The sequence below is a fragment of the Panthera pardus genome, unplaced genomic scaffold (genome assembly GCF_024362965.1).
Source record: "Panthera pardus isolate Hobbes unplaced genomic scaffold, ASM2436296v1 HiC_scaffold_26, whole genome shotgun sequence".
Classification (NCBI taxonomy): domain Eukaryota; kingdom Metazoa; phylum Chordata; class Mammalia; order Carnivora; family Felidae; genus Panthera; species Panthera pardus.
The window spans coordinates 9,184,870-9,199,709 of NW_026526832.1; the positions used below are offsets into that span (position 1 = coordinate 9,184,870).

Genomic DNA, 14,840 nt, shown 5'->3' on the forward strand with positions numbered 1-14,840 from the left:
GACTATATGTTGAATATCTTTTCTTTTTTAATTTTATTTATTTATTTCGAGAGAGAGTGTGGGGGGTGGGGGTGGTCAGAGAGAGAGAATCCCAAGTAGGGTCCATGCTGTCCGTGCAGAGACCCAGGGCTCTATCTCCGGAACAGTGAGATAATGGCCTGAGCCCAAATCAAGAGTTGGACGCTTAACTGACTGAGCCACCCAGGCTCATGTTTTGTGTATAGCTAGATGAAATTTTTAAAGGGGTTCTTTGAATCCAAATATAAGAATACAAAGAGCAAACTTGCCCCAAAACCAAAGTAAAACAGACAACATTAGAGTCGTTTTTTTCAGTAGAGCTACCTGTGTTAGTGGAGTTGTATGATCTAATATAAGAAACACTGGTTTAAGTAGATGATTTTATTCTGTAGCTGGCATAGCTGATGAAAGTGATAGAAAAGCAAATGTAGTATAACATAGAACAGCAATTAATCTTCTCTTTCTCTGCCTCTTTTTTTCTATAGAGATTTTTCCCTTCTTCCCTAATTAAAGTCCAGACTCAGTCAAATTTGGAGTGTGAAATACTAATGATTAGACTTGCAGGATGTTAGAGCTGGAAGGGACTAAGAGATCTTGTCACTAGTCCCACTCTTTTTACTGATGAGAAAGTGGGGTGCTGGATCAGTGACTTCGTTAGGTCACCAACTACTCATTGTTGGTGGTGGACTTAAACCAGATACCAGGTATGTACAGGTACCTGGTTGGCTATCTTTTTGGTATTCTATAGTACTCAGCCTAGGAAGGCCAGATTTAGTCTTAAAGGGAACATGGTTTCTTGGATTTCTTCTCATTATTGAATGATTTTACAAAAGGCAGGGAGCTTATTTTTTAAAACTTGATACAAACCCCCTAAAATGCGTACTGTTCTTAGCAACTTTCTTCCTTGTATTTTATTGCCATTATAGCCTATTACAACAAATTTAGACCAAAATAATGAGGAAATTGAGCTAATGTGGTTTTACCATTAGTAAATTTCCCCTTCAGGGAATCAGCCTTATCCTATGAATTTACTGAATAGATGACCAGCATGTAATTAAGTTCAGAAGCCTGTTTTGTAACAGGGTAGCCATCCTCATTTCCTGAAGAAATACAGAAACGGAGCTGCTAAAAAACAGAGTATCTTATGTTATTCTTAATAGGACATTCTCTGTTCCTCTCTTCAATATCATTAAAAGTCTATGTTTATTAAGTACTTAAGTACATATACTGTACAATGAGAACTGGATGGACAAAACTTCTCTCTGAAGTTTAAAAAAGTAAATAGTCCTGATTTGGTGTAGATTTTTATTTGTATATTTGTGTGTGTTCCTAAAACAACAGAGTTAAGTAATCATGGACCTATTCTTTAATCCTAGTAGAGCTTAACTATTGCTTCTTTTAAGTAAATAATGACTCTTTAGGTTCCTTCTAAGCATTCCTAGCCCAGCATATCCTTTCATAATATATTTAAAAAATTGAGATACTTCTCTCCAGTTTAAACTCTTAAAGTTGAGGTTGAAAAACAGCAAATGCTCCTCAAAAAATAAGCCAATAGTTGGGGCGCCTGGGTGGCGCAGTCGGTTAAGCGTCCGACTTCAGCTCAGGTCACGATCTCACGGTCCGTGAGTTCGAGCCCCGCGTCAGGCTCTGGGCTGATGGCTCGGAGCCTGGAGCCTGTTTCCGATTCTGTGTCTCCCTCTCTCTCTGCCCCTCCCCCGTTCATGCTCTGTCTCTCTCTGTCCCAAAAATAAATAAAAAACGTTGAAAAAAAAAATTAAAAAAAAAAAAAAGCCAATAGATTAGATCCATACAGTAAAAAATACTAATTTGGATCAGAGATTTTAAACCTTTGAAATCAAGAATACTAGTTTCAATGAGCATAATTTATCACATAATAATAACATATTTGTAAATCACCACCATTAACAAAGTGTTTTTACATTTCTTTGGATGTATAGAGTGCTGTATTGGGTTCTAGATATGTAAAGACAGATAAAACATAATCCTTGCCTTTAAGGAGTTTATAATCTAATAGAAGAAATACTCATGAGCAAATAATTGCAACATAGTATGCTAGGTACAATAATAATTTCCACATAAGACGCAAAGTGTAAAGACGGTAGAAAATCTGATTTTGTCAGAGTAAGGGAATCAGAGAAAGCTGTGTGAATGATATGATTCCTAAATGTTGGGTGTTAAAGTGTTAGTAGGCATTTACTGTAGCATCTAATGTGTGGAGAAAATTATAACTTCTGGCAAAGGAAGTGCATGCGTGAAAATACCATGAACTACTCAGGAGGCAACTAATAGTTTCATACTAGAGCTTAAAGGGTAAGTGTGTAGTTGCAGTAGGTAAGGCCATGGAGATTTGGCAAAGAAAGGCATCTTTTATCCCTTAATTAGGACCTGTAGGTATTGAGCATACTTGTTAAAGGTTTGAACACAGAGTACAGAGTAGTGTATGTGTGGCGGATGGACCTGGTGTGTGGGGGATTGAGACAGTGAGGATGTTCGTTTTATTACAGTGTGAATGTCGTAACCCAGGAAGGAGATGTTTGTCCCTTGAGTTATATCGAAACTGGAAGAAATTTTTTTCTAGAGCTAGAGGTGTGACTGGGGAGGGAACTTAATAACTGGAAATGCTTTTTTGAATGCTCACACTATGGAAATAAAGATTATCGTTAAGTTCATTTTAATTTGTATCTAGCTACCCTCTTTTTTAAAAAAAGGAAACTTTTAATTTTGGAATGTATTAGATTTACATAAAAGTTGCAAAGATAGTACGAAGAGTTCTGTCAGTATTCCCTATTGCTAACATCTTACATAATCATGGTACATTCTTCAAAACTAAGAAATCAACATTGGTACCATACTATTAGCCAAACTAAGGTACTTGCTATTAATTTCACCAGTTTTCCACTAATGTTCCTATTTTGTTTTTAGTTTTCTAGTTATACTGATACAAACATTTGTTTCCTTCAAGTGCAACCAGATTAGTAGTAACAGCAGTTACTTCACATGCTGGCTAGGGTAGTTAGCAATGTCCTGGCCTCTACTAGATGCCAGTAACACCTTCCCAGTTAGGACAACCCGAAATGTCTTTGATAAGCCAAATATGCCTTTGGGGACAAAATCACCCCCATTGAGAACCACTGCTTTAGGAAGAAAATTTGGTGGAACTCTCTTATGAGATGCCTCCTTATACCAGAATTGCTAGGGTGTTTTCTAGGAACATTAGTTCTGAGGGATGCTAGTACATGATTTGAAAACAAGGGGTCTATGGAAAAAATAATTTGGGGAAGTAGTGAACTAAACAAAATTAAAGAAGTTTTCTTTCTTTTTCCTCTTCCCTCTCTCCTCTGCTTTTTTTAAAATCCCATTCTTCCTCCTACCCTTTTTCCACTTCCTAACTTCCTCCATCCCCATTCTTCCTTTCTTCCGTCTCTTCCTTCTCCTCTCTCCACCTGTTCCTCCTTCCCTTCTCCCAGCTACCCCTGCCTCACTGCATGATTTCTTAGAGCCTTTAACATATCCGTGGCATTGTTAATTTCCAAGAGAAGACTATAGTATGTGACATTCCTAAAACTGGTTTCACTGCACATTGATTTTTTTTTTATGGGAAGCATACTTCACATAGGATTGCTGTCTGCTCACCCATTCTTTGGAAATTAGTAGGTTGAACTGGGGTTGTTAGGTATAACTATAGAGAAATAGGTCAGCTTGTATCCCCGAATGCAAAACTACCCCTCATTGTTAAAGGGGAAGTAGATAGATGAATTACCTATAACTTTTTGGAATGCAATAAATTTTGTCTGTTTCAAAATGCACCAAAATATTTTAAATTCAGTTCACATTAAATAAAGTTATCCTATATTAAACAACTAGCAGTTTATTAAACTTTTTATTTTTCACATTGAAAGTTATGATTAGGAGTTGAATTATTTTGCTGAATATACTGGAGTAGTTACTGGGAAATGTTTTGTTCAGCAGGATAACCCACAGTTAAGTACAGGGATCAGCCGACTGCAGTATCGGGGCATGGCCAGCTGTCCCATCCCAGGGAGAATGATTTGGTATGCCAGTTTCTAGCAGACATTCTAGAGCTGTGGATTCTTGGTGATCTTGCTCACATTTTCTTTTACTTTTTCAATTATGTTATATTTGGGCAAAATATATAAATCCACAATGTTTAATCAGTTTTAAGTCAGTGATGTGTTACAAAGTGTGGGAAGATTGGGGTGCCTTGGGTGGCTAGTCATTTAAGCACCCATCTTCGGCTCAGGTCATGATCTGGCAGTTTGTGAGTTCAAGCCCTGCTTTGGGCTCTGTGCTGACAGCTCAGAGCCTGGAGCCTGCTTCAGATTCTGGGTCTCTCTCTCTCTCCCTCTCTCCCTTCCCAGCTCCCGTTCTGTACCTCACTTCCCTTTCCCTCTCCCTCTCTCTCTCTCAAAAATAAAGATTAAAAAAAATTTTTTTAAAGTATGTTTTAGAAATTGTAAGATTTTTAGCTCAGTGAAATAATTATTAGAATGTTAATTCCTATATATATGCTCTAGTAAACATTGAACTAGAAGATTAAAATTTCCCTCCCTTTACTTATTTTTCTATTCCTTATAGAAAGAAAACTTTACAGAATAAGAGAAAAGAATTACAAGAAAATTTATAGTGATACCTTGAGTATTTACCTTGGTGGTTAATTGTTTCAATTCAGATATCTAGGGACAAAGATTTTAGTATCTATTGGCCTGCATGAAATGGGCCAAGTGAGTCAGGTTCTTTCCTATTAGGCAGATGGCTTGGTAAATGACCAAAAAAGTAGATGCAGATTTGTCTTCGCAAGAGGGGCATTCATGGAACAGATGGAAGTACTTTTTCTAAAAGATTCTGAATATTCAACCTTTCTGATAATACCAGACTTAACTAAATATATTTTAGACATCTTAAAAAGTAAAGTATATATATAGTATATATAGTTTTTAAATCATTATTTATTTTCCTTTGTAAGTTTGGAAAGTAATTTTACGTAGAATGACTAGAAAATTTGTTTTAAGCAGGATTGGGAAGGGGGATAGACCAGCGTCAAATAGAGGATGGTGTAATACTGAAATATGTAAGAAAGTGGAGAACTAATTTCTTTTGTCCCTTTTCTCTACCGAGGAGAATTGTTTTCCAATTGGAGAGGGTAGGAAAATCATTATGAAGAAGGGATTGAAGCAGGAGTTAGATGAGGAGATAATTGTAGAGCAACTAGATACTTTAAATGAATCTGAGCTTTGAGACTTATATAAAAATCATATCTAATTACAGTGAAAAGTTATCAGATGGGATTGTTATCCACTATCAGTGAGTGTCTTTTGACAGATAGAAGAGGTACCAAAAGATTAGTGGTCAGCAATGACCAATTTGCAAAGGAAAGGAAAAGGAAATTTCTGGAAAATTGTTAACCTTGTTGTCCATCATCAGCCCCAGCAAACCTCTAGAATAAATTATTAATCAGATAATTAGTGAACATTCATAAGAAAGAAGTGGTGATTACCGTGACTTTAGTAAGAAGTCATCAGTCCCATCTCTCTCTCTTTTTTAAATGTTTATTTTGAGAGAGAGTATGAGCAGGGGAGGGGCAGAGAGGGAGGACAGAGGATCTGAAGCAGGTTCCAAGCTGACAGCACAGAGCGCAATGTGGGGCTCAGACTCACAAACCATGAGATCACGACCTGAGCTGAAGTCTGATGCTTAACCAACTGAGCCACCCAGGTGCCCCTCTTTTTTTTCCCCCCTTAAAAAAGAAAATGCCAATTTTATGTGTTTATAGCGTCACTGAGTTCCAGGAGCAACTTAAGGTGACTTACAAAAATAGACTACAAGATGAATTATAACAAAAGGAATGGAAAATTGCTTACATTTATTGGGCTTATATTCTGGGCCCTTTTCTAAGCAGTTTACATGTTACTTTATTCTGAGCAGACCCAGAACAACCATTCACCCAGTTTTTCTAAGATATGTCAGAACCCCTGCTACTTGTCCTGTAAATGCTTGTGTCAAGTATTTTACATGAAAGATTCATTTAGGACAGATGTGAAAATATTTTAGAGCAGTGGTTCCCAAACATTTTGCTATTAGAACCCCTTTTATTTTACACTCTGAAAACTTACTGAGTACCACAAAGAGCTTTTGTTTATGTGAGATTTAACAAATAAGGACAAAGTCCTATGCATAGTTTTAATGAACCAGATAAACAAATGTGAAGCTGGAGAATCATCTGACTCCTTTTTAACATGAAAAAGATCCAGAGGCTTTAGTTAACTTCAAACTGAAAATCAGAGGTTTTAGAGCAGTTGCTAAGAACCTGAAGATAGCCTTTAGCCCAGTTAATAGAAATATAAGTGTTCAAATAAAGGAGATAATTGTTGATTCTCAAGGGTAATTAGACTTCTCCCTGTGTAGCAATCACCAGCCATAAATGCCTTCATCCTTTTGGATAAGACATCCATCTGCCAGCCCCGGGCATGTGTTCTGAGAATTAGTAAAACCAGACCACTGGGCAGCTAGCTCATACTTTACCATCCACTGTCATGCCTCAGTTTCATTGGTCTGTGGACCACCTGTGAATTTTAGATACTAGAGTGACTTCAGATTTCTTCTTCCGGTCCTCACTATGTCAGCTTTGCCTCTAAAATCATGGTATTTTTTTCACTGTGTACTGATGTTCATGCTCGGATCCTTGTGTTCCCTGTTACATGCTGCATGGTGCATCGTACTCAACCAAGTCCACTCTCCTTTGTAGGTCTGGTTAATTTCTCACCACCACCATGTGTGATCTATGATAACAACTCCACTTTTTTAATGTTTATTTATTTTAGAGACAGAGAGACAGAGCACGGGTGGGGTCAGGGCAGAGAGAGAGGGGGAGACAGAATCTGAAACAGGCTCCAGGCTCTGAGCTGTCAGCACAGAGCCCAACACAGGGCTGAAACCTACGAACCATGAGATTGTGACCTGAGCTGAAGTCAGACACTCAACCAGCTGAGCCACCCAGGCGCCCCGGCAACTCCACTTTTTATGCAACACTTAGAATAGTACTTGATTCTGGATGCTACATTTTAAAAGACACTGACAAAGTAGAGACCATCCAGATGAAGGTAACTGAACTGAGGAGTTTATAAACCAAGCATTGGTTTAGTGTCACCCCACCTATTCTAGCTTCCTTTCCTGCCATTGTCTCTTCAGGTAGTCTGCGTTTGATTCACATTAAATTACCCATAGTCTTTCTTTCAAATTTTCATTCTCTGAGCAGGCCCCTTCCCTGTCTCTCGGTGATGAATTCCTACTTTAACTTCAAGACACAACAAATGATATCTCCTCCCTAAAATTTCCCTTGACTTTCCTAGATATTCTTACCTCTGGGTTCTCACAGAATGTTATTCATGCCTGGATTGTGTACTTAATCAAATTACAGTCTAATCCAGGGATCAGCACACCTTTTCTGCAAAGAACCATATGGTAGATATTTTAGGCTTTGTCTGTTTCTCTGTCACAGCTACTCAATTACACTGCTTTAGTACAAAAGTAGCCATAAGTGAGTGTCACTGTGTTTCAATCAAACTTTATGTGGACACTAAAATTTGAACTTTGTATAATTGTCATGTGTCAAGAAAAATTCTTCTTTTGATTTTTGCCCCCAACCATTTAAAAATATAAAAACCGAAGCAGTAAAGAGTATCCAATGGAAAAAAGACAGTCTCTTCAGCAAATGGTACTCAAAGAACTGGACAGCGACATGCCGAAGAATAAAACTAGACCACTTTCTTACCCGTAACACAAAAATTAATTCAAAATGGATGAAAGACCTAAATGTGAGACAAGAAACCATCAAAATCCTACAGGAGAAAACAGGCAGCAACCTCTTTGACTTCGGCCATAGCAACTTCTTACTTGACATGTCTCCAGAGGCAAGGGAAATAAAAGCAAAAATGAACTATTGGGACCTCATCAAGATAAAAAGCTTCTGCACAGCATAGAAAACAGCCAACAAAACTAAAAGGCAACCAACAGAATGGGAGAAGATATTTGCAAATGACATATCCTATAAAGGGTTAGTATCCAAAATCTATAAAGAACTTAGCAAACTCAACACCCAAAAAACCAAATAATCCAATGAGGAAATGGGCAAAATTCAGGAATTGACACTTTTCCAAAGAGGACATCCAGGCGGCTAACAGATACATGAAAAGATGCTCAACATCACTCATCAGCAGGGAAATACAAATCAAAATCACAATGAGATACCACCTCACAGTTGTCAGAATGGCTAACATTAACAACTCAGGCAACATCAGATGTTGGCGAGGATGAGGAGAAAGGGAAACCCTTTTGCACTGTTGGTGGAAATGCAAACTGGTGCAGCCATTCTGGAAAACAGTGTGGAGGTTCCTCAAAAAATTAAAAGTAGAACTACCCTACGACCCAGCATTGCACCAATAGATATTTATCCAAAGGCTACAAAAATGCCTATTTGAAGGAGCACATGCACCCCAATGTTTATGGCAGTGCTGTCAACAGTAGCCAAAGTATGGAAAGAGGCCAAATGTCCATTGGCTGATGAATGGATAAAGAAGATGTGTGTGTGTACACGCACGCACGCACGCACACACACACACACACACACGCACACACACAGGAATATTACTTGGCCATCAAAAATGAAATCTTGCCATTTGCAACAGCATGGATGGAAGTAGAGTGTATTATGCTAAGCGAAATAAGTCATGGGAAGACAAATACATGATTTCACTCATGTGGAATTTGAGAAACAGATGAACATAGGGGAAGGGGAGGAAAAATAAGATAAAAACGGAGAGGGAGGCAAACCATAGGAGACTCTTAAATACAGAGAACAAACTGAGGGTTGCTGGAGGAGAGGTGGGTGGGGGATGGGTTAAATGGGTGATGGGCATTAAGGAGGGCATATGTTGGGATGAGTACTGGGTGTCTGTCATATGTAAGAGATGAATCACTGGTTTCTACTCCTGAAGCTAAGACTGTGCTGTATGTTAACTAACTTGAATTTAAATTAAAACACGCACATATATATACACACGTATATTCATATACATACATATAGATGTGTGTGTATACACATAAACCATTCTTAGTTCCTGGGCTGTACAAATCAGACAGTAGGCTAGATTCGGCCCACTGGCCAGAGTTGCTGACTCTTGATCTAATCAATTTGTTTATTTTTTTCAGTCACTCTTGTATTCATTCATTTATGAAATACTCATTTGCTGGCTCTTCTAAGCACTGTGAATGCAGTGGGGAGAGAGACAGACATGTTAAAGTAGAATCTTCTGTGTTCAACTGAGCTTGCTGGGTTCAGAGACTTTCTATTCCATCTCTGCCCCCCGAGAATAGTATATTTCCTGGTACATTTTGAGATGAAGTTGTGAATGATTGAACAAGGAATAAGCTATTAAATCTTTGCTAATTATTTCTCTTGTGACTGTGATTATGATATCTTAATTGAGTGTGAGAGGGAAATGCTATGTAAAGACAGGTAAGTGATAAATTTTAACAGATTGTTTTGGAAAGACCTTTGTTTACTAGATGTGATGGTAAAATTTGCATTTTGTCTGTTTTGTTGATGATAGCACTATTAATGTGATATGCTTTGAGATGTATTGCCATTCTGTGATGAATCTTCTACACAGTTTTTGGTCTGAACATTTTAATTAACATTTAACTTCTATAATACTGTCTTGGGGTAGGTAGGTAAACTGGGAGGGGGAGGGAAAGTTTTTAACTAGAGGGAATTTCGTTTGGATGTGTCTGACATTTTTATATCCTACAAATGGTCTATTTTAAGGGTTAAAACCTTGGATTGAGTTATAACAACACATTACATTAATTCTTTTACTCACATAGATTAACTAGCTTTTTTTCTTAGCACGTTGAATTTATGTGGTTTTTCAAGGTTATAGCATACAACCTTAAAATACTTGTTACCTCAATCATTTTCATCATGAAAATGTGATACATGTTTATATTCTCTTTATAGGCGAGATAAACTTTGGATATGCATGGAGTTTTGTGGAGGTGGTTCTTTACAGGATATTTATCATGGTAAGACAAAAGTTATGTTTTATAGAGATTAAGTAGAGTTTCTTAAAATATAGTTATTATATTAAAGCATTAATGTTTTCAGGAGAGAAAACTAATGTTTTATTAGTATTTAGATATATAAAAGAATGTAAGATATATATGGATGAAAGGAGCATTTGCTTTATAAGTTACAAAATTATATGCAGTTGAATTCATTGCTATTTCTAAAGAAGACATATTATATATAGTTTCAGGGGGCCTGGGTGGTTCAGTTGGTTAAGTATCCGACTCTGGATTTCGGCTCAGGCCATGATCTCATAGTTCGTGGGATCGAGCCCTGCATGGGGCTCTGCACTGACAGTGTGGAGCCTGCTTGGAATGCTCTCTCTCCCTCGCTCAGCCACTCCCCTGCTCATGCTATCTCTCTCTCTCTCTCTCTCTCTCTCTCTCTCTCTCTCTCTCTCAAAATAAATAAACAAAATTTCAAACTCAAGCTTGTAAAAAAACATAAAAAAGGCCTTGATGGTTAACGCTAAGCCAAAAGAATATCTAGTTAATACACGCGTGGTATTAATACAAAGATCATTGATTTGCTCTTGTGTATTCAAGAAGCATCAATTAAATTGTTTACTTTTTAAAAATACTAGATTCTGGGGTATTAAAAATTATTAAAACTTTTTGGGGTGCCTTCGTGGCTCGGTTGGTTAAGCGTCCGACTTCAGCTCAGGTCATGATCTCACTGTTGGTGAGTTCGAGCCCCATGTCAGGCTTTGTGCTAACAGCTCAGAGCCTGGAGCCTCCTTTGGATTCTGTGTCTCCCTCTCTCTCTGCACCTCCCGCATTCACATTCTGTCTCTGTCTCTCAGAAATAAATAAACATTAATAAAAATGTTTAAAAATTATTAAAACTTTTTTATTGAGATTTCAGTGGAGTATGTAAGAAAGACTTGTAAAGTAAAATAACAGCGTTTACTGTCTTTTCTTTCTCTCCCTGTCCTGTTCTGTTTCTGTTAATGGGTTATTGTCACAAGCTGCAGAGTTTATTCTTTTACTAGAGATGTGCTTTTTAAAGATTAATGTAAAGTAATGTCTTAATAAGTCAGATGCCAATTTTATGAGAAAATATTTTGGAAAAGGTTTGCATTTTTCTTTATATGGGATTTTGGCTCAGATTTTCCCGTTAGGGCCTCTTAAGTAATTTTGAAGGCTGATTGTAATAAAACAGATGTTAAAAGACTATTTGGGTAGGAATTTTACTGTCTCCATCTCACTTCACTTTACTGTATCTTCTTGGTATAGATTTTACTTTTACCATAAAGATTGACGTAATAGTATTTTAAAGTACTGCTAACTACAGTTGGAATAGGAAAAAGGAAATGATAGATTTTCTGGAATTGTTTTTGAAGGCTTAATGAGGAAAATGGGTTTTCAACTGATGCATAAACTTTGGGTAGAAAGAAGAGGTGCAAGTACATTCTAAGAGGTGAAACAGCAGTACGGTGATGTGAAGGTGTGACAGGTAACATCACTCTTACTGGTGTGGGGGGTGTATTTGGGGGTGGGGTCAGATACGGAAAGGCTTGAAAGCCAGATGGAAGAACATGAGAACATTTCTGCTTTATGAAAAGTTCTTTCTTTTCTGAGTATATTTTGTATTAAGTACAACTGTTCTTTATATGTGAGAAACTTTATTATTAATGACATTTTGATTTCAAAGATTCAGTGAAAAGTGAGATGTATGTGGCATTATTTTGCATTGTAGAACACACAGTATTTCTGGAAGCTTGTGATTTCTTCCGAAGTCACAAAGCTATTTCCCTTTCTGTTGTCTTAATTTGGACTAATTTGTCTATTTTTTCTCATACTTACTCATTTAATTTCCTTCATCCTAAAGTTCTGTACTAGGTCTTCTAGTGGTTGAACTCTCAGTGTTTGACCCTCACCCTTCACTTGTCGTGTAAGAGGCATAGACAGATATTTGCTGTCAGCATTGTCTTCTAGCTTATAAAAGCTAGAAAAACTATAAAGTTTTTCTATAGTATCTTCTTCTGTCACTATACATTGATCCTTTTCAGGCAACCTTTTTCTAATTGGTTTTAAGATTTTTTTTCTCTTAATTTATGGTGTTTTTAGTATCTAAATATGAATTTACATTTCCTTTTTTTGCATAGGTCTTAAAGTGCTTATTACCTCAGAGGATTTCACTTATTCATCAAGCCTGGACAATTATCAGTAATTCTCTCTTCAAAAGTCTTTTCTACCTCAGTCTCTCTGATCTCTCCTTTAAAATTTCAATTAGATATACATTAAATCTTCTCTGTGTCTCTTAAACTCAGCCTTGTATTTTGCACTGTTTAATCCTTCAGTAGAGCACTGAGGATACTCATAACCCTCCTGTAGTATATGGATTTTACAGCTGTGATTAGTACATGCATAAGGTTTTAATTTTTGGTGACTGTATTTTTCATTTCTAGAAATTACTTCGTTCTCTTTCAAGTCTCCTTCATTTACAAAAATTTTTTAACGTTTTATTTATTTTTGAGAGACAGAATATGAGCAGGGGAGGGGCAGAGAGGAAGGGAGACACGGAATCTAAAGCAGGCTCCAGGCTCTGAGCTGTCAGCACAGAGCCCGACACCGGGCTCGAACTTGGGAACCGTGAGATCATGACCTGAGCTGAAGTTAGACGCTCAACCTACTGAGCCAGCCGGGCGCCCCTCCCTTCATTTTATATTTGTGTCTTATTCTCTTGTAATTTTTCATTCATTCTTTTATGACCTTAGTTTTAAGCGTCCCTTTCTTAAGCCTTTCTCAAATTGTCAAGTAGTTCCACCAGATAATATGTATGCATGGTCTTAGGCATCTGCTTCTGCTTTCTTCAGGAAGAAGTAAGAGGACCAGTTTAGTTACGGAAATAGTTTTGTCGTGATTGTTGTCATTTCCATTTCAGCCAAACGTTGGAAGTAACAAAGTAATATGGATTTGTTAATATTGATTCATTTAAACTGATCAGCAACTGGGTCAATGGGAGAAATGATCATTTGCAATGCCCTGAGTATTCTCAAATGTACATGCGAGGGATTTACATGGTTATACAAAGAACCCCAGACCCTGTCTCTCTGTTCACTCTTGACTGCACCCTGACTTCTACCAAATGACCTCCTCGTGGAGATGTGTGTACTCCTCTTTGAGTAGTCTGCAGCGCTCTCTGCTTACACGGCCACATAAGACATAAACCTGTATTTCTCTTTCTCTTCTCTCCTCTCTCTTTTATCATTGTCCTTCTGTGGGAGTAGTGTAATAACTTGGGTTACCTTATCTAGTAAAAGAGAAAGTTCTTCTTTTCTAATAACCCTAATGCTTGTGGGGTTTTGCTTTTTTTATAGGTATCTACAAACCATATTTTGATCTGTCTTGCAAAATTTGTAAAGAACTTGCCCTTTTTTGGGTAAAGCCTGCTTTTTTCCCTCTTTTATTTTGGCTTTCTAAAGTATCATTAAACCAATTTTTATATTTTGTTTTACGGCTCTTAATTCCATCACTCTATATGACTTTTTAAATTTAAATCTTAAAAGAGAGAACTGTATTAGTTGTCTATTGCTGTATAACAAATGATCCCCAAATTTGGCAGCTTAAAACAGCAAATATTGTGTCACAGTTTCTGAGGGTCAGGAATTCAAGAATGGCTTAATTGGGCGAGTCCAGCTCAGATTCTCTCATAAAGCTGCAGCGTTGCTGTTAGCTGGGACTGCAGTTATCCAGGCTTGACCAGGGCTGGAGAATTTACTGTCAAGTGGTTTCACTTAATGTGGTTGTTGACAGAAAGCTTCAGTTCCTTGATGGCTGTTGGCAGGTCTCAATTTTTTGCTCTGTGGATCTAGCCATGGGACAGCTTGAGTGTCTTCACAATATGGTGGCTGGCTACCCCCCTCCCCACCCCACCCCCGCCCCAGAGCAAGTGATTCCAGAGAGCAAGAGGAGGCCACACAGCCTTTTATGATGGAGTGGCAGAAGTCATATGCTGGCCCTTCTGCCATATTTTGTTCTTCAGAAGCAAGTCGTTTCTGTCCAGCCCATACTCAGGAAGGGAACTAAGTTCCAACTCTTGAGGGGGAAATATCAAAGAATTCTTGGACATATTTTAAACCACCACAGGTGTGTGTGGGGGGATACATTTTGAATTTACATTTTTTCATGAGTTTTTTCCTCTCCATTTGTTTACTTTTTCTTTGAAGAACTAACATTAGAACCTTTTATTGTTCCAGCATAATGCATTTTCTCCTCTATTTATTGAGCATTTTCATTTCTGTTTAATATTGTTAACAATTTTCCACAGTTTTTCATGTCAGTTATGGCGAATTGCTTTCTCATTTATTTAATAATTTTGAGTTCTGAGATCATCGTCAGTGGGAATTATACGTGGCTTTTGAGAGTGTATCCTTCCACAGTGGGTTTTTTCCTGTGACCCCAAGACGTCAGTGTATCCAGTGTATCTGAACCCTGAACGTGAATAACCAAGAAGCCTATGGTGACAGCATCAGGAGAAGATATTTTCCCCTATCCAGATCCCAGGCCATGGCACAAAATCCTGAGTCTTCTCCTTGTGCTTGGCTACCCTTTTAAAATGAGGATGTAGTCCTTCGAGGGTTCTGGTTATGTGGGGATATTTGTTTTAACTCTGCCTCTACAGACCTATGGCCTTTTCTTCTGTGTTCCTGTAGGGG

The 14,840-nt window shown here is 37.7% G+C and overlaps 1 protein-coding gene across 4 annotated transcripts in view; it reads left to right on the top strand.

Moving 5' to 3' along the window:
• MAP4K3 (mitogen-activated protein kinase kinase kinase kinase 3) overlaps window positions 1-14,840 on the top strand; it is a 204,452-nt gene that overhangs the window by 108,348 nt on the left and 81,264 nt on the right. For all 4 annotated transcript variants that reach the window (XR_008418038.1, XM_019446682.2, XM_019446692.2 and 1 more), the window contains one exon: window positions 10,073-10,137. Coding sequence is in view for 3 of the 4 variants with exons in the window: in XM_019446682.2 (XP_019302227.1) it covers window positions 10,073-10,137 (65 nt within the window). In the remaining variant the exon portion in view is untranslated. The remainder of the gene's footprint in view (window positions 1-10,072; window positions 10,138-14,840) is intronic.